This window comes from Bos mutus, chromosome 29 (genome assembly GCF_027580195.1).
Source record: "Bos mutus isolate GX-2022 chromosome 29, NWIPB_WYAK_1.1, whole genome shotgun sequence".
In the NCBI taxonomy this organism is placed as follows: domain Eukaryota; kingdom Metazoa; phylum Chordata; class Mammalia; order Artiodactyla; family Bovidae; genus Bos; species Bos mutus.
Genome location: NC_091645.1, coordinates 8179189 through 8198863, shown reverse-complemented (window position 1 = coordinate 8198863; position 19675 = coordinate 8179189). Strand labels below are relative to the sequence as shown.

At 48.7% G+C, this 19675-nt stretch overlaps 1 protein-coding gene across 5 annotated transcripts in view; it reads right to left on the bottom strand.

The window, feature by feature from the left end:
* Positions 1-19675, bottom strand: part of ME3 (malic enzyme 3) — a 219955-nt gene that overhangs the window by 101700 nt on the left and 98580 nt on the right. For all 5 annotated transcript variants that reach the window (XM_070364986.1, XM_070364987.1, XM_005903464.2 and 2 more), the window contains 2 exons: positions 15287-15420; positions 11994-12143 (listed from right to left, as the gene is read on the bottom strand). In XM_070364986.1, the coding sequence (XP_070221087.1) occupies positions 11994-12143; positions 15287-15420 (284 nt within the window). The remainder of the gene's footprint in view (positions 1-11993; positions 12144-15286; positions 15421-19675) is intronic.

Below are 19675 nucleotides of genomic sequence, written 5' to 3'. Positions count from 1 at the left end.
TGTATGACACCAAGAGTGAGCTCCAAGGTACTCTAAGGACTCGGGGTGATAATGAGGTGTCAGTGAAGGTTCATGAGTTGTGACAGAGGGACCACTCTAGCGGGAGATGTTGATTATGGGGGAGGCGATGAATGTGTGGGGGCAGGGAGTATTTGCAAAGTCTCTGTACTGTCCCTTCAATTTTGCAGTGAACCTAAAACTGCTCTTAAAAGAATAGTCTTTACTGAAAAAAAAAAAAAAATCCTTCTCTCCTCCGTCTCTCCGTCCCAAAGTGATTCACTGATGTGGGATCCAGATACAATTTCACTTACTCCACGTGACATGTGCATCAATAATAGCCGAACAACTTCGAGCTCGGGGAGGACTCCCTCAGATCTACTCCAGCATCAGTTCCCAGTCCCTGGCATCGAACCATCCGTGAACAGCCCCCAGGCTGCCCAGCTGGTCTGTCTAAGAAGATGCCCACGTGTGAATCAGATTCTCAGCCAAATGACACTTCTGCAGATAAGCCTGAACACTTTTTCTTGTCAGAAAATGTGTGTTCATCTACTTTTGCGTTTTTCTCCCTTAAATGCCAAAAAACTTAGAGGCAAATTTATAGCCACCGTGTTCCAATCTGTTCAAAAATTACAGATTGTAAGGATTGGAGGGAGCCCCCTAGATCACCTAATAAAATGCTCTGGTTTATAGATGAGGAAATTGAGCTCCATAAAGGGGTAGGGGTTTCCTGAGGGGCACTGCTAAAGGGCTTCCTTAGTGGCTCAGTGGTAAAGAATCTTCCTGCCAATGCAGGAGACTTGGGTTCAATCCCTGGGTTGGGAAGATCCCCTGGAGAAAGAAACGGCAACCCACTCCAGTATTCTCACCTGGAGAATCCCCATGGACAGAGGAACTTGGTGGGCTACAGTCCATGGGGTTGCAAAAGAGTTGGACACAACTTAAGCATCTAAACAACAACAACACTTCTAAAACTGAGACCAAAACCTCCATCTCAGGACTCCTAGCTTTCTCTGCGAATGCACAGTGGGGTCTGGAAATAACCTATTTCTTCTGCTTCCTTCAGATCGTCTTAATTCATTTCTCAGCGAGTCACTTTTCATTAGCCTTCGATCAAGTGGCTTTCTTTCCTTTTTCAAAAAATATTTATTATTTTTGGCTGCATTGGATCTTAGCTGCAGCATGCGGGACCTTTTCATTGAGACACGAGGGCTTCTCGCTGGTTGTGGCGCTTGGGCTCAGCAGCTGTGGTGCACGGGCTTAGGTGCCCCTTGGCATGTGGGATCTCAGTTCTCTGACCAGAGGCGGAACCTGAATCCTTGTATCGGAAGGCAGATTCTTAATCACTAGGCCACCAGGGAAGTCCCTAATCCAGCAGTTTTCAGTGTGTGGTCCTCACACCAGCAGCATCAGCAGTGTCTGGAACTTGGTGGCTAGGTCAAGTCTCTGAATCAAGCCCTCCAGGTGACTTCAGCGCAACCTGAAGTTTGAGACTATAGTATCCTTGCCTGGGAAAGTCCACAGACAGAGGAGCCTGGCGGGCTACCGTCCATGGGGTCGCAAAGAGTCGGAAACGACTTAGCAACTAAACAATGATAACAACAGAAGTTTGAGACACCCTGCTTTACTCTGTTAACTCCGTTCACCAAGGAGATCAGGGGACTGATCAGGTGCATCTAATTTCACAACACTTTTTCAGCCTGGCTCCTCCAGTGACCGAAATCAGAGGTTCACGTAAGTCACCTTTGGAGACACAGAGTTGATGGTAAATTTGTGGAGAACTGGAGTGGAAAGCCAGGGTGAGCTGAGGCAGCTCTGGGGACTGGCCCTCCCTCTGCCTGTTTTTCCCTCTTTCTTTCCATTTTCCCTGTCTTCCCTCCACAGATCTGTTCCTATTCTTCCTGTTCTTTTTTCCTTTTCCTTTATAGCTGGCGTTTGCCTTTGATCTACCATGACCTGAGTCAAAAGTCTAAATCGCAGCATCCTTTGGCCTTGATTTCCCTTCCTACCTGGAAAATTCTCTCCATATAACCTTTCCCGTTTGTCCATTCAAGTTCCTGGAAAGGATTCTGACTGGCTTCCCTTTTGAGCCAGGCGGCACTGGTCACATCCTCACCCAAATGATGGGTCACCTTTGGCCTGAGGCTTTTTCCTGTCTCATCAACTGTTGACAGAGGATGGACTGCAGCTGGGGAGATGGGTGACTTCTGTGCAGTAACAGAGGCTTCAGGAAGACACTGGGGGCATGGACAGGGGGAGAACACGTGTGAGACCCTTCCCCCCGCCTGCCCACTTACCCCCACTCACTGTGTGCATGAGACATGAGGGCACTTGGCAGTGGGACTCAACAGTGAGGTTGCTGAGGGTTGAGCTGGAGATACGTTTCTCTAACATTATCATGACCCTAACCTTTTTTCCTTTTTGAATTTTCTATTATCTATTTATTTTTGGTTATGCTGGGTCTTCGCTGTGGCTTCACTGTGGGCTTCTCCAATTGCGGCTCAAGGGCTCGGTAGTTGGGGCATGTGGGATCTTGGTTCCCTGACCAGGGATTGAACCTGGCCCCTTGCATTGGGAGTGTGGCGTCTTGAACCACTGGACCACGAGGGAAAATTCCCCTTGTCTTCAACGTGTTAGGCTCGGGTATTGAAGATCTGGGCCTGGAAGATTTGGGTGGCAGGTTATTGACTCTCAGCAAGTCATAGAGGATCCAAGCTGGAAGGGACTTCAGAGATCACCCCGCTCAGCCATTCCTCACCAGAATCCCTGGGAAGCTTCTGAAAACTAAAGCTGCCTGGACCCACCTCACAGATGTTGCTTAAAAGCCCCCAGAGGCTCTCAGTGCACAGCTGCCATGGAGAACTACTGCTCGAACTGATCTCTTAATTTTTCAGGCGGAGAAACTGCAGCTCAGTTCCATAGCTTGACCATGGCTCAGCTGAATATCCCACTTCCAACGTGGTTATGGAGTTTGGGTTGTTGTTGCTGTTTGGTCGCTCAGTCGTGTCTGACTCTTTGTGACCCCTTGGACTGTAGCCCGCCAGGTTCCTCCGTCCATGGGGATTCTCCAGGCAAGAATACTGGAGTGGGTTGCCATTTCCTTCTCCAGGGGATCTTTGCAATCCAGGGATCGAACCTGCATTTCCTGTGTCTCCTACACTGGAAGACAGATGCTCTACTCCTGAGCCACCAGGGAGGTTCAGGGTTTGGGTTACTAGATGCTGAATGTTTAGCGCTGAAAGAGATCACAGAAGCCATGCACTCCAGCCCATCACCTTCTCCTGAGTCTACGGAGCTAAGTGACTTGCTAAGCACTCAAGGCCAGAAAGAGGGTGCAAAGGCTAGAATGCGGGTCTCCCGACCCTTTACCCAGAGCTCTGCTCATAACCCCAAGCCTGGGGGACTAAAAGGGCCAGATGGGACAGGAAGCGGACCAGCTGCTGACCTGGGCTAACTCTGCACTCGGGAGCCTTTCCAGCCGCACAGCTGAAACAGCCTGGCAGAGGGACCTGGGCAGGACTGGCCGTGGAGTGGGCTCTGGCAGAGGAGTCAGCGCTGGTGCCCTGAGAACAGGGAGGAGGCAGCTGGTCTGAGGAGACGAATCCTTGCTTTCTGCCTGCCTCCCAATTATGCTGGGAGTGTGTGTGTGTGCGTGTATGTGTGTGTGTATGTGTGTGTGTGTAGGTGGCTGAAGATGAAAAGATCCTAAGTGCTGATGGTAAAGAATTCGCCTGCAATGCAGGAGTCGCAGGAGACGTGGGTTCGACCTCTGGGCTGGGAAGATGCCCCAGAGGAGGAAATGGCAACCCACTCCAGTACTCTTGCCTGGAGAATCCCATGGACAGAGGAGCCTGGTGGGCCACAGTCCATGGGGTTGCAAAGAGTCGGACACGAGTAAAGCTACTTAGCATGTGGTGTACAAAGAGAAAAATATGAGGCAAGGGCTCCCCAGGCATTGAGAGAGGGAGGCAGGAAACCCACGGGTGTGAGCATGAGCTTTAACCTCATCCTTTCAGGTGGGTTGGGGACGGAGAAGAAATGAGAAAATAAATCCCCCTCAAGCTTGTGAGCAGCTCTCCAGCGGATAAAGCATGTTCTCACACAGTCAGCTCGCCTGACCTTCAGCGCAGCCCCGCGCGGTGGGCAGCTCCTGTGATCCAGGCCCAGGGACAGAGAGCAGCTGGGCTCCGAGGTGACACAGCCATTACCCGGGGAGCTGACCCACCCCCTCAGGGCTCCAGCTGGGGCTCTGACCACCGTGGGATCCTGCCCTCCAGGTGTTGTGAGTGTGTGTCCCTCACGTGTGTCCCTTAAGAATGTGCTTGCCTGTGAGGGGTCGTGTTTACCGGGGCCACAGCAGCTGGACTACGAACGCAGGAACGAACAGGGTGTGGTTATAGGGCGGCTGTGAGGTCTTAGACAAGCTAGTTCTCATCTGAGAAACAAGCACCCTGCGGGGCTGCTGTAGGGCTCAGGGATAAGTACACGAAGCACCTAAGCCAGGCTTGCCAGGAGCCTGTGAGCACTCAGCAAATGGTAGCTGTTAATACCCCGTGTACTTGTTAGTGGACTGGGTGCAGAAGCGCATCTGTCTTCAGATTAAAAAAGAAGAGAGCCTGGCACAGGGCCAGGGCTGCTGGCTCTGTCCAAACGTGAACTTGTCCTCAGGGATCTTCCCTGAGGTTCGACGGGGGAAACCAAGTCCTACTTCCTACTCTCAACTTACTAACTCTGCACGAGTGTCTGCTGATGAATCCATGCTAGTTAGGCACAAATACAGATCACTAAGGTCACTGGTGGCTCAGATGTTGAAGAATCTGCCTGCCAATGAAGAAGACACAGGCTCAAGCCCTGGGTGGGGAAGATCTGCTGGGAGAAGGGCATGGCAACCCCTTCCAGTATTCTTGCCTGGAGAATCCCATGGACAGAGGAGCCTGGTGGGCTACAGTCCATGAGGTTGCAAAGGGTCAGACACGACTGAGCAACTTTGACTTCACAAGGTCAGCATGGGTGGCACTTTGGAGGCCTGAGACGCTCTCAGAAGTCAGCAGTTGAGACTCTGGGGTGGGGTGACTGAGTCAGAGGATCGGCTGGGGCGGGGAGGGGCTGGGGGGCCACGCGTATCACAGCCAAGCACATACAAGGACACTTCTCACGTGGCATTGCGCCAAGTCCTCACAAACGGCCATGCGCACAGGCGTTACTCCCATTTCACACGAGGAGGCTGACAGGGTGCTCAGTTACTTGTCGAAAGTCATTTTTTGGAACTGGGGTTCAAGGTCAAGTCTGCCTGGTTTCAAAGGCTATGCTCCTTAAACTACCTGCAACCCAGCCCTTGCCACCCATGCAGGTGAGATCCCACAGGGAGGGGGGAAGCGCTAGGTCTAGAGGTGTGTGTGTATGTGTGTGTGTGTGTGTGCACGCGTGCACCTCACTTGGAGCTCACGGAGGACTAGGAGGGGGAGGCGGCCTCCTGAAAGGAGAATCTTTGCTGACATCGGACAGCTACCCACGCCATGCTGGCTTCCTCGCCACACTCGCTGTGGGGTTCAGCTGTATTCCTCGCGCCTCCCCTCCGCTTGGCTTTTACTTCTTCTGAGTCACACACTGAAGACCTTCAGGCCAAGCTAGCCAGGACCCACGGCCCACGGAGGCACAAGCAGAGCGTGTACAGGGGAGAAGCAGGAAGGGGCAGAGGAGGCTCCACGGAGCCCAGATCCTTCTGCTGTGTCTCACCTGCCCGGGGTACTCAGGTGTCCTTGAGATACTCGGGCATCTCCCTAGGGGTTCTGAGGTGATGCAGAGCCCCAGGGATGTCAGAGCGATAATTTCAGCCTCATGCATGCTCAGTTGCTTCAGACTGAGACCACCAGGCTCCTTTGTCCATGGGATTCTCCAGGCAAGAATACTGGAGTGGGCTGCCATTCCCTTCTCCAGGGGATCTTCCTGACCCAGGGATCGAACCCACGTCTCTTATAACTCCTGTGTTGGCAGGTGGATTCTTTACCGCTGGACCCCAGGGCAGCCCATTTTAGCCTCAGCTGGATCTAATTAGCTTTGGGGGTGGTGGTGGAGTGGGGGGGAGGTCTTTTCACAGAGGACTGACAGGAACGTTTATCATTTCAGAAATGACGAGGCGCTGGCTCTCTCCCTCCTGCCCTCGGGCTGGCCTCCTGTTGGACGCTAATCTGCGAAGCCCTGCCTAGCCAGGCTCAGAGGACACTCAGGGCTGGGGTGGAGCCCAGACTCTCCCTTAGTAGGGAGACAGGGATGCAGTCAACACCTGGAAAAAGGCCAGATGGACGCCTGGAGCAGCTGCTCAGAAGGTCACAAGTCAGGTAGCTTGACTGGGTTATCATCTGAGGAAAGGTTCTGCAAAGCATTTGCAGGAAATCTGTACCCAGAGTGTGCGGGATGAATCTGTTGACTTTAAAAAATGCACAATGTGAGAATTGTGAGTTAAATTTTATTGGGGGCAAAGTAAGGACTGCAGCCCAGGAGATAGCACCTCAGATAGCCCTGAGAAACTGCTCCAAAGAGGCAGGAGGGAAAGGTCAGTATGTGATTTTTGGTGAAGAGGGGGAATACATGCAATCAAGCACATATTTTCCAGAAGATTTCTACTAGTCTCAGGAAGCCTTAGCTAGTCACGAGGAACAGTCGTCACCATGGATTTTAGTGCTTTTCTAGATGGGGAGAGATAGAGGAATTGGGCTCATAAAGTCCGATCCTGAAAAATATCTAAAGGCGACCTGAAGACCTGTCCTGCGTTTTCCCCCCTGAGCACAGAGCACCTCATTTCTGCTTTCCACCCTGAACTCCTTTCAGGGTGTACTGAAGGTCAGCAGCTGCAGCGGCACAAGACTCAATCCTTGTAGAGGTACAGGGGTAGATGGCAAGTGCCAATTAGTCACTGACAAACCCACGGCGCCGGCTCACTCTGCCTGTGTCTGCCTCAGCCCTGGATGAGGGGATCGTGCCCTCCCAGGAGAGGCTCTGGAAACGAATACAGCAACCCCCAATTGAGACCCCCAGACAATCATGTTCCAGGAGTGGCAAGAACACCCCTTCCTGAATACCCACCTAACGTGCACAGCCCCAAACTACAGCAAGCGTCGTGATGTGCTGCTTACCTCTCCACACTCTGGTTCAGACTGTGTGGGTCCGAGTCTTGGCTTTGCTGGTTATGAGCTGTGTGACTCTGGGCAAGTTTTCTCTGTGCCTCAGTTTCCCCGTCTACAAATAGGCTGATAACAGTGTCTATTTCTTAGGGGAGCTGTGATAATTAGATGAGTTTATCTATAGACTGCAAGAAGATCAAACCAGTCCATCCTAAAGGAAATCAACCCTGAATATTCACTGGAAGGACTGATGCTGAAGCTGAAGCTCCAATACTTCGGCCACCTGATGTGAGCAGCCTACTCACTCCAGTGAGACCCTGATGCTGGGAAACATAGAAGGCAAAAAAAGGGGGCAGCAGAGGATGAGATGGTTAGATAGATCATTGGCTCAATGGACATGAGTTTAAGCAAACTCTGGGAGATGGGGAAGGACAGGGAAGCCTGGCGTGCTGCAGTCCATGGGGTCACAGAGTCAGACACCACTTAGCGACTGAACAACAATCTATGTAAAGATCTTAGGATAGTGCCTGGCCTTTAGCCAGCAGGTATTACGATAATACTTTTCTCCTGGTTCTAGTTCAACTGCCAGTCTCCTGCCGGGACTGTCACACATCTGTTTTCCATGCTACATGTCCACCTTCGGCAGCACCCTCCCTATACCCAACTGAGGCTGCCCTGGCTCCTGGGCTCAAGCGGTTTCCACCCACATGAACCCCCACTCTGCTGTTATGATCCTTTCCATCACTAACGCACTGGAGAACCACCGGTGAGGCCTGGACCTGAGCGTGAAACAGCTCCCTGTTAAGCCAACCCCCTTGCATGGTGAGAAGGAGACCATGTTTTAGGTAGAACCACTGATCAATTCTCCTACCCCGCCCCTCTAGTCTGCTGTTTCACCCACCGTGAGGTCTCAGAGGCCTTACATTCTTTCCAGGGGGAGGTGGGCATGCTTGAGTCACTGTAGACAAAGACATTCTGTCTCAGTTCTTCGCACTCATCTTTCAGGCCCAGCTCAAATGTCATCTCCTTGGTGTGGCTTTCCCCAGTTCCCACAGTCAGAACTCTCACTTTACAAATTGCTTGAGAATTGTGATCTCAGACAAGTTCCCTTCCTGTGCCACCTCAGTTTGCTCATTTGTGAAATGAACAACACCATTTCCAGATGAACCTTCCAGCACTTGGGGAAGATCTATTATCAGCCAATGGATGTAAAGGCCCTCCATGCCAGGCAAAGGAGATGGGGAGATACCTGAGTGAGCTGACTGCCCTGCTGTCTACAGAGCTGATAAAACCAAGCCCTTTCCTGGAATGCCCTTCCCTTGTTCTGCACACATGGAATTCCTATTCATCCTTCAAGGACCAGCTCAAATGTCATCCCTCCTGTGAAGCATTCCTGCTGCCCTCAAGGAAAACAAATTTCCTCTCCCTTTCACTCCTGTAATCCTTTGTCCCTATTAAATCTCTTGTTGCTGTTTAACTTTTATCATATTCAACTTATAGCTTTAGGTCAAGAACTGTATTTTGATCTTTGGAGGTAACTTCACAGCTTGTACCATGATGCCCAGCAGCTTCAAAAATGCTCATTAATTCAAACTTCTGGATTCTGGAGTGGACCCTGGAGGAAAACTCTACTATCACCGTGTGTGTGTGTGTGTGTGTGTGTGTGTGTGTGTTGGTTGCTCAGTCGTGTCCGACTCTTTGCAACCCCATGGACTGTAGCCCACCAGGCTCCTCTGTCCATGGAATTCTCCAGGCAGGAATACTAGAGTGGGTTGCCATTTCCTTCTCCACTACCATCACCAGTTTGCTTGTTTTCTCAGTTGCTAAGTCGAGTCTGACTCTTTGCGACCCCATGGACTGCTGCACACCAGGCTTCTCTGTCCATCACCACCTCCTGGAGCTTGCTCAAACTCATGTCCATTGAGTTGGTGATGTCATCCAACCATCTCATCCTCTGTTGCCCCCTTCTCCTCCTGCCTTCAATCTTTCCCAGCATCAGGGTCTTTTCCAATGAGTTGACTCTTCAGACCAGGTGCCCAAACTATTGGAGCTTCAGCTTCAGCATCAGTCCTCCCAATGAATATTCAGGGTTGATTTCCTTTAGGATGGACTGGGGATCTCCTTGCAGTCCAAGGGACTCTCAAGAGTCTTCTCTAGCAGCACAGCTCAAAAGCATCACTAGTCTGATACTAGTTTATCTGAAGCCAACAGCTGAATTCACAGTCTAGTCCATTACAGCCTGGGGAGAAGGGCTTCCAGTCAGCCTGGTAGTGGGAGTGGGGAGTGGGGTGGCTGTGTGTTTCTGTACAATCTCAGCTGCAATGCTTAAGGGTTAAAGGATCTTTTCAGGAAACAGTGAATCTGGAAGAGCCAGATCTTGTCTGTAATTACACATTAGTTCATTATATGTTTGATGACTCAATTTTCTTCACCAACATTGAAAAATACAGACGTGTAACATAACTCTGCATATATCAGTCCTGCCTTCCTCCTACGGTAGTTGCTGAAGGAAACAGCACAGATGCCAGGACCCGGCCACGTTATCACATTTCACCTTCACAACGATTATTTCAGGTAGGGAGCCTTATTGCCTTTGGTTGATAAATGTGGACGTTAAGGCCGAGAGAGGTTAAGAAACTTGCCTAAGCATCAGGGAGACGAAACCACAGAGCTCATTGTGGAGACCTAGCTCTTTTTCTCACTCAGTAGGCGACACTGTCCCATCAGAGTGTCAATTACTTGCCCAATGGATCTGATGCGTTTCCAGCTCCCTCTAGAAACTTGTGTCCCAGTACAGGAGGTTGGTGGCTTATCAGATGACTCAGTGGTAAAGAACCCACCTGCCAATGCAGGAGATGCAGTTTGACCCCTGAGTTGGGAAGATCCTCTGGAGAAGGACATGGCAACCCACTCCAGTATTCTTACCCAGAGAATCCCATGGACAGAGGAGCCCGGTAGGCTATAGTCCATGGGGTCTCAAAAGAGTCAGTCATGACTTAGTTACTATACAACAGAGGAGGCTGGTACACAAATAATTAAAAATATAAAGCACCAAAAATAAAACTATGGAATAGAAATATGTGTCATGCACTGGGGTTGAGGGGAGGCGTGGAGGCTGAGAAGAGTTTAGACTGGGGCAGATCAGGGAGGGTTTCTCTGATCAGATCAAAGAAGCTGACTCTTGGAAGATGGGGATAACCTGAGTTTTGCTGGGTAGAGAACAAGGAAAGGAGAGAGGGCAGGAATCTGAGGCAGAGTGGATGGCATGGGCAAAGGCTTGCAGAGAATGCCAGACATGCTTGGGGAAGGAGACTAGACCAGGGTAGCCAGAACTCGGGATTTCTGAGGACGAGCTGGGCTGTGCTAGGCTCAGTTTTGTTAAAATGTTGGCCCTTGTTTCTTTAAGCCTCAGGCAGCTGCTGATAGCTGCAGAGGAGGGCCATGACACTGGTGCAGTGTTAAAGCTAATGCAGGAGATGTGAGAGATGCAAGTTCGATCCCTGGGCCGGGAAGATCCCCTGGAGTAGGCAATGGCCACCCACTCCAGTATTCTGGCCTGGGAAATCCCATGACAGAGGAGCCTGGTGGGTTACAGACCATGGGGTTGCAAAGAGTCAGAAACGACTGAACACACAGAGCACAGCACACAAGCTGTGTGAGGAGGGAGGCTCTGCAAGGAACCGGGAGGTAGTAAACAGGGTCCTGCATCCTTCAGAAACGTGCCATCAGCTCCCAAGGTCTCGGTCAGTATTGGTTTCAGAGATGACTCTCTTTCCCGTTGAAAGAGACAGGCTGAAGACCAGATCAGCTCTGGAGTTTGGGCACACTGTCCCCTGCCCCCAGGATGGCAGAAACACAGCTGCTCTGCGTGATGAGGTCAAATATGCTGCAGCACGTGGACATGCCCACCCACAGGAAGTGGGACACGCTGCCCTTTACCAAGGGTAACACCGGGAACTCCCTGGGCCTGCAGTGCTCATTCCAAATGCTGGCTTCAGAACTGGAATACTGCTTATCCAAATTAATGAAAGATGTTCTAGATCCATGATGACATGTTCCTGACACAGTGCATGATTTATAACACAGATTTATAAATTCTATGTAAATGTAAATTACACATCTGTGCACAGTATTCTAACACAGGCTGAAACAATGTCCCACGACACATAATAAACTCAGGAGCTCTTTAATCATCAGTGCTAGAACTACGTGTTGACAATTACCTTGCACTGAGCACTTTGTGAAAATCCTTCCATTTTTCCTTTTTCATTTTTTAAAAATATATATGCTGAACTCACCATGAAAAAGACAAACAGGTGATCTCTTTAGAAAACTGCCCCCAAATTCTTTGGCTCGGAAAGAAAATGGCGTGCCAGATTTTTGCCGAATAAAGCGACATTTTGAGTGGAATCTGGGTTGAGCCCAAATAAAGGAATGCTGCTTCTTTGAATCAGCAAAAGAATTCAGTCTCCGGTATCCAGCACTCCATTATTCATTGACCCGAATTAGCAGGAGAGCTGTCTGCACTTTGGAGATGACTGGGAAAGTGGGGTTGGAGGGGGAGAGGGAAGGAGGTGGTGGGTAGATAAAGGAGAGGAAAACAAGCTGAAATACCTCCCGGGCCAACTCTGAACAACATGTTGGGTGTTTCTTATTTGGAGGTGGAGAGGCTCCGAGGTCCCCTTGCTAGACACTGTCTCAGATCACCTCTCTGCACATGGGCTCATTTCCCAGAGCAAAAGCTCAAAACAAATGTCATGCTGGGCTGCTTCTTCCCAGGAAGCCCCTCCAGGGTCCCAGCAAGCAAGGCCAGAGAGAAGACTGAACCCGGCCAGGAGACGGCCCCTCCCCGAGCCCTGGCCCCAGGCCGCTCACCGGGGTCTGCGGAAGGTCAGGCCATAGTGCTGGCAGGCCAGCCCCACGGTGGGCGTGTACACGATGGGCAGGAACTTCTCCACGTCTGAGGTCAGCACGCGGTAGAAAAGCTTCTCGTTCCGGTCCTGGAGCGTCATGAGGATGATGTACCTTGGGAGAAGAGGCAAGAACCAAGCTGATGACATGAACACCCCACATGGCAGCACGGACGGCCCTCGACGTGGAAACCCAGGGCTCCCTGGGCACCTTCACGGGCAAATCACCATCCCCTCTGAGCATGAGTCTCATCATCTAGGAAATGTGGGGAATATGACCTGCATTACGGCGTCCATGGGGTCACCCAGAGCCGGACACGACTGAGTGACTAACAACAACAACAACAATGGCCCTTATTATTACACGATGTAGGTGCCATTCCCAACAGTTTCATTAACGGATTTGACATGGGGAACATGCCTCCCAATGACTTGTATGTGTGCTTAGTTGCTCAGTCATGTCCAACTCTTTGCGACCCCATGGACTGTAGCCTGCCAGGCTCTTCTGTTTATGGAATTCTCCTGGCAAGAATTCTGGAGTGGGTTGCTATTACCTTCTCCAGGGGATCTTCTGGACCCAGGGATCGAACCCATGTTTCCTATATTGCACGGGGATTCTTTACTGTCTGAGCCACCAGGGAAGGCCCCAATGACTTGTAAGGTGGGTAATATAATTTTGGTCATTTTATTTTATGTTTTTTATTGGGATATAATTGCTATCTGGCCATTTTAGAGACAATCAAGCCACAGAGAAATGAAATAATTCACCAAGAGATCTGAACCTATGCAATATAACTCCAGAATCTGTGCTCTCAGCCATGATGCAAGATGGCTAGTTAGGTTATAGTTATGTGGACAGTAATGAACAACAGCAGAATAACAGCATTCTGGGGCTGGGGGAGGTTGGGAAAAATGCTAGGCGGACCGGTGGTATATGAACTGGTCCTTCCTGTCACACAGGCCTGGTTCCTGTCACAAGTAGAGTTCACAAGTGTTTGAGCACCAAGTGATCTCAGGAAGCATGTTGCAAACATGCCTACTTCCTGAGGCCTGGAATCAGTAAGCCAGGAAAAGGGCCTTTCATTCACACTTCACACAGAACAGTCTGGGAGAAAAAAACTTAGGGACTGAAATTCCCAGTAGGGTGTGAAATTGAAAGTGTTCGTTGCTCAGTCGTGTCTGAGTCTTTGCGACCGCATGGACTGTAGCCCACCAGGCTCCTCTGTCCATGGGATTCTCCAGACAAGAATACTGGAGTGGGTTGCCATGCCCTCCTCCAGGGTATCATTCTGACCCAGGGACTGAACTCACATCTCCTGCAGCTCCTGCGCTGGTGGTGGTTTCTTTACAGCCAAGCCACTGCGGTAGCCCAATGAGGTTTAAGTGGCAGCTGATATCACAACCTTTAAGTTTTGGAGAGATAATGAGGGCGCGTGAGGCCCTGGCATGGAGTGGGGTGACAAAAATGATCTGGCAGGGGAATGATCCCCTGGCGAGGCGTCAGGTTCCTGGGTGTGAATCTCAGCTCTGCTGTTCACGAGCTGTGTGACCTTGAGGAAGTCTTGTGACTTCTTGGGGCTTCAGCCTCTTCTTCCTCACCAAAGGCACTAGTCCGTTACTATGCTCTAGAAGGCACTTTCAGGAAAGGGGGATTTATGCTTAGAATAGTCAGGATCTTAGCTCATTATGAGTGTAATGATTCCCTTACTAAGCACCCACTAGTACACATCTCTTCTCAATTCCGCATTCAGTGATGTCAAGTTGATAAGCTGAAATTGACCTTGGCGGGAGTATCTGCATCATGAAATTGGCAAATGCTTTAAATCCTCACCCCCTGGCCCCAGAACTGCTCCTTAAGCACTTAGCAGCACACCACTGTCTTTACCCATAAGCTGGGGAGCCTCCTTAGCCTTTCTCCCTAAGCACCTGCTGGAAGGAGGGGCTCCCGTAATGAATGGGTCAGAGAGGTCCTCAGGAGCAAGCCCCCTCGAGCTCACAGGATCAGGCACATCCACTGCCCCCAGGTCTTCCCAGGCATGTGGGTGAGGCCCATCTCGCTGGAAAGAACTGGAAAGGGGAGGATTCTGGACTTCGATTTTTAGGGTTTAATATCTTTAGGAAGGTGAATTTCATTTTGGACTAAGGAACTTTTGCTCTTAAGTGATAGAATGAGGATCTGAACTCAGGATAGTTTTGTAGCCACTAAGCTTCAATACCTCTTAGCTATGGTGTAGCAGAGAGGTTCAAAGCACAGACTCTGGAGCTAACTGTCTGCGTTCAAATCCTGGCTGTGCCAAAGTTCACAGCCATGAGACCTGCCAGGTCACTACCTTCTTTAGTAAGACGGGTAAAGCTGACCCTGTGAACACCACTGACTCTTCTTGTCAACATCCCCACGGGAGAAACCGGAGGGGAGGCGGGGCTCTCCCTAAACCTCCAACGGATGGCATCCCAGGTCCGCCCAAGGTGACCCTGTCCATTTCCCTTCTGCTCCACCACGTTCCTTATATTTCAGGAACCTGGGCCATGCACCGCTTCCTTAACCCATCTGTCCCTGTATTTTTTCCTATAGATTAAAATTTTTTTTTCACTTGGAGGATAATTGCTTTACAATGTTGTGTTGGTTTCTGCCGTACGGCGTGAATCAGCCAGAAGTACACACATGTTTTCTCCCCCTCAAACCTCCCTCCCACCCCCAGCCCCATCCCACGCCTCTAGGTTGCCACAGGGCACTGGGTTGAGCTCTTCCCACTGGCTATCTATTTTACGTATGGTAATGGATGTTTCAGTGCTACTCTCTCAATTTGTCCCGCCCTCCCCTTCCCCTGCTGTGTCCACAGTTCTCTATGTGTGTGCGTGCTCAGTTGTGTCTGACTCTTTGCGTATAGGCCCACATTTTTGCTCCCCTCCTTCCCATTGAGTGAAATCCTCCCGGGAACCCCACTGCTGAATGCTGAAGTCCATTGGTACTATTGGTGCTTCCTGGGCTGACTCTGATTTCATCACTTCTGGAAGGCCCAACCAGATCCCCCTTGTTGGAGTTCAGGCAAACTTCTCAGTCCTCCCAGGACACACGGACCATGGCTCGATCACAACAAGCCCTGTCCCTCAGGGAGACCATCACCCTGTAGAAGGCAAGGCTGGGTCTGGGCTCTCTCGGGGCTGTCGGCCTTTCCTAGCTAGAGAGTGTCCAGAAAACCATCTGAGGACCAGAGCTGAGCCCGGCGCTGGGTGAGAGAACAGACGTCCGGCACTCACTTGTCCAGGTCACTCTGCTGTCGCTCGTAGTATCTCATGACCCGGAGGAGCTGGACGTCCTGGCTCAGGAAGCAGGGGGGGATGAGGCCGTGGATCCCGAGCTGCAGCCTCTCTTCAAGTGTAAAGGCCATGCCCTGGGGAGAACAGGAAAGAAACGCATGCCCATAAGTGGGTGTGCAGGAAACCCGGGAGCAGCGGCGGTTCCATCCCCAGACCAGCCACAGGCACTGAGACTCAGCAGCGAGGGCCCTGGGCGCAGAGCCCACTGCTGCCTTTTAAGTAGCCAGGCCATCCTGTGTCAGTCATCTTGGCTCTTCTGGAGTCTAGCTTCCTCTTAAAAAAACATGGAAAATGTGTATATTGCCAGGGTTTTTTGGTTTATACTTCTTTTTGAAAATGTATTTTATTTTTAGAAGTTTTTTTTTTTTAAACATTTATTCATCTTTTGTTATTCATTTGGCTGCACCGGATCTTAGTTGCAGCGTGTGGGATTCAGTTCCCCGACCAGGGATTGAACCCAGGGCCCCTGCATTGGGAGCATAGAGTCTTTGCCACTGGATCTACAGGGAAGTCCCCAGAACAGTTTTAGATTTATAGAAAAATTGACAAGACAGTACCGGGTTCCCTTATATTTCCTCATCCAGTTTGCCCTATTAGTAAATATCTTCCATCCCTTTGGTATATTTGTTAGAATTAATGAATCAACAATGACACATTATTATTAAAGTCCCTGGTTTATTCAGATTTCCTAGTTTTTTTTTCCACCTAGTTTTTTTTTCTTTTTTCGTTGTTCTTTTAGGATCCCATCCAGGGCCCCACATTCCATGTAGTCATCAGGTCGCCTAAGGCTCCTTTTGGCTCTGACAGTTTCTCAGGCCCTCCTTGGTTTTGATGACCTTGGAGTGTCTTGAGGAGGACTGGTCAGGTATCTTGTACACTCTCCCTCCACTGGAATTTGTGTCATGCTTCTCTCATGACAGAAGTGGGCTAATGGGTTTTGAGGAGGAAGACCACAGAGGTAAAGTGCCATTTTTATCACATCAGATCAAGGCACATATGACCAACACAACTTATCATTGTTGCTATTGACCGAGATCACGTGGGTGAAGAAGTGCTTGCCAGGACTCTCCACTGTGAAGTTACGCCTTGCTTGGACTTCTACACAGGAGATTTGTCTCTTCTCCCTTACTTATTTGTTCAGTCATTTATTTATATTAGAATGAACTCATGGCTATTTGTTTTATGCTCTGGGTTATAATCCAATACTGTCTTATTTTCTTTGCTCAAGCTGTTCCAGTTTTGGCCATTGAAAACTCTTTTAGCTGGCTCTGTATCCCTTGAGGGGCTTCCCAGGTGGCTCTCCTGGTAAAGAACCCACCTGCCAATGCAGGAGACAAAAAAGTCAGGAGTTCAATCTCTGGGTCGGGAAGATTCCCCTGGAGGAAGGCATGGCAATCCACTCCAGTATTCTTGCCTGGAGAATCCCACAGACAGAGGAGCCTGGTGAGCTAAAGTCCATGGGGTTGCAAAGAGTCAGACACGACTGAAGCGACTGAGCATGCCTGGTAAGATTATATTTAGCTTTTTAAGAAACTGCCAAACTGTTTTCTAAAGTGGCTGCAAAACTTTGCGCTCCTACCAGCAACGAATGAGTTTCTGTTGTTCCACCTCCTCTCCAGCAATCGGTGTTGTCAGTTTTAAAAATTTTAGTCTTTGTAATAGATATGTGTGTGTGTGTGTGTTAGTCGCTCAGTTGTGTCCGACTCTTTGAGACCCCATGGGATGTAGCCCACCGTATGTAGTGGTATGTTATTATTGCTTGAATTTGTAACTCCCTATTGACATAGGATGTTGAACAATTTTTTTTCATATGCTCATTTTTCACCTGTACAGCTTCTTAGAGAGGTATTGTTAAAAACTTCTTGCCTTTTTTACTCTTTTTTTCTTATTGTTTAGTTTTAATAGCTCTTAGATCTTCAGTTTTAATGCAATCCCTATCAAAATTTGAATGGCATCTTTTGCAGAAATAGGAAAGTCAATTTTCAAGTTCGTATGAAGTAGCAAGGCACCCTGAGCAACCAAAACCATTTTTTATAAACTACAGTAATCAAAACAGTGTGCTATTGGCATAAGTACACACAGATCAACAGAAAAGAATCAAGAATTTGGAAATAAATCCATACATCTACGAAAATTGGTTTTCGACAAGGATGCCAATTCCATTTGATGGAGAGAGAATAATGTCTTCAAGAACAGATGCTGGGACAACTGGATTGCCATGTGCAGAAGAATTCAAGGGGATTCCTACTTCACACCAAAACAAAAATTAATTCAAATGGATCAATGGCCTAAATATAAGAACTAATATCATAAAACTCTTACAGAAAACACAGGGGTAAATCTTAATGACCTTGGGTTTGACTATGGATTCTTAGATATGCACCAAAGCAACAGCAGTAAAGAAAAAATTAGATAAACTGACTCCATCTAAAAACTTTTGTGTATAAAGGAAAACTGCCAAGGAAGGGAAAAGACAGCCTACAAAATGAGAGAAAATATTTGGAAATCACAGGTCTAATAATGGCTTAATATTCAGAATCTATAATTTCTACAACACACAACAAAAGGAAAAGCAATCCAAGTAAAAAATGGGCAAATGACTCAGATATTTCTCCAAGGAAGATATACAAATGGCCAATAGCACATGAAAAAATATACAGCATCATTAATCATGGTTGTTTAGTTGCTAAGCAACCCCACAAACTGCAGCCTGCCAGGCTCCTCTGTCCATGGGATTTCCCAGGCAAGAATACTACAGTGGGTTGCCATTTCCTTCTCTAGGGTTCTTCCCCACCGGGGAAGGAACCCACGTTTCCTGCATTGGCAGGTGGATTCTTTACAACTGAGCCACTCGGGAAGCCTATCACTAGTCATTGTGTGTATGTGAGTCGCTCAGTCATGTCCGACTCTTTGTGACCCCATGGACTGTAGCCCGCCAGGCTCTGCTGTCCATGGGATTTTCCAGGCGAGGATACTGGAATGGCTTGCCCTGCCCTCCTCCAGGGTATTCTCCTGACCCAGGGATCGAACCGGGGCCTCCTGCATTGCAGGCGGATGCTTTACTGTCTGAGCTAATAGGGAAGCCCATTAGCCATCAGGGAAAATAAAATCAAAACTACACTGAGATAATCATTTCACACCCACTAGGATGGCTGTAATGAAAAAAAAAATAAAGTGAATAACAAGTGTTGGTGAAGATGTGGAGAAACTGAAACTCTTGTACATTGCTGGTAGGAATGTAAAGTGTTGCAGCCTCTATGGGAAAACGATTTCGAATTTCTTCGAAAAGCTAAGCACAAAATTACCATATGACCCCAAAAATTCCATTCCAGAAACTGAAAGCAAGGACTTGAACAGATGTTCACTGCAGTATTATTCACCACAGCCAAAAGGTGGAATCAACAGAGGTGTCCACCAACACATGAATGGATAAACAAAATGTGTATACATACAATGAAAATTATTCAAACATAAAAAGGAATGCAGTTCCGATACATGCTACTTCATGGATGAACCTTGAAAACATTATGCTAAATGAAATAAGCCAGATACAAGAGGACAAATATTATACGAATCCACGTACAGGAAATATCTAGAATAGACAAATTCATCATGACAGAAAGTAGATTAGAGATTACTAAAGGCTGGGTGGTGGGGAAGCCGTGGGTGCGTTACTACTTAATGGCAACAGAGTTTCTATTTAGGGCAATGAAAAAGTTTTGGAAATGGATAGTAATGATGGTTGCACAACATTATGAATGTACTTAGTGGCACTTAACTGTATACTTAAAAATGGTTTAACCAAATTTTGTTTTATATATATATATATATACTTGACCACAACTTAAAAAGTTAAAACCAGATTATCTCCCAAAACCACTGAACTGTATCCGTAAAATGAGTGAATTGTATGGTATGTGAATTGTAACTCAATAAAGCTGTTTTAAAAGAATTCTTTGCATATTTTGGATACAAGTCCTGCATCAGATGTGTGTTTTGTAAATATTTCTTCCAGTCTGTGGCTTATCTTTTCATCGTCTGACCAGTGTTTTTCACAGAATGGCCCTTTCTGGTTTGGGCACTGGCAGGGAGACACGAGGGATAAGTAAGACATCATGGAATCTGCTCCCTGGCCCGGTTAAACCCTCTGGAGATGGTGTCTGCTGGCAGAAGCTGCAGGAACTGTTCTCGTAAGGGATACTGGGGGATGTGAGCAGTCCAACTTCCCTGCCTTTATCCTGAAGTGATGAAGAGCAACATCCTGTGGAAAAAAAAGACACCTCTTCCATGTAGAACTCTGGGTGGCTCTGCTGAATGAGGGCTGCCCTA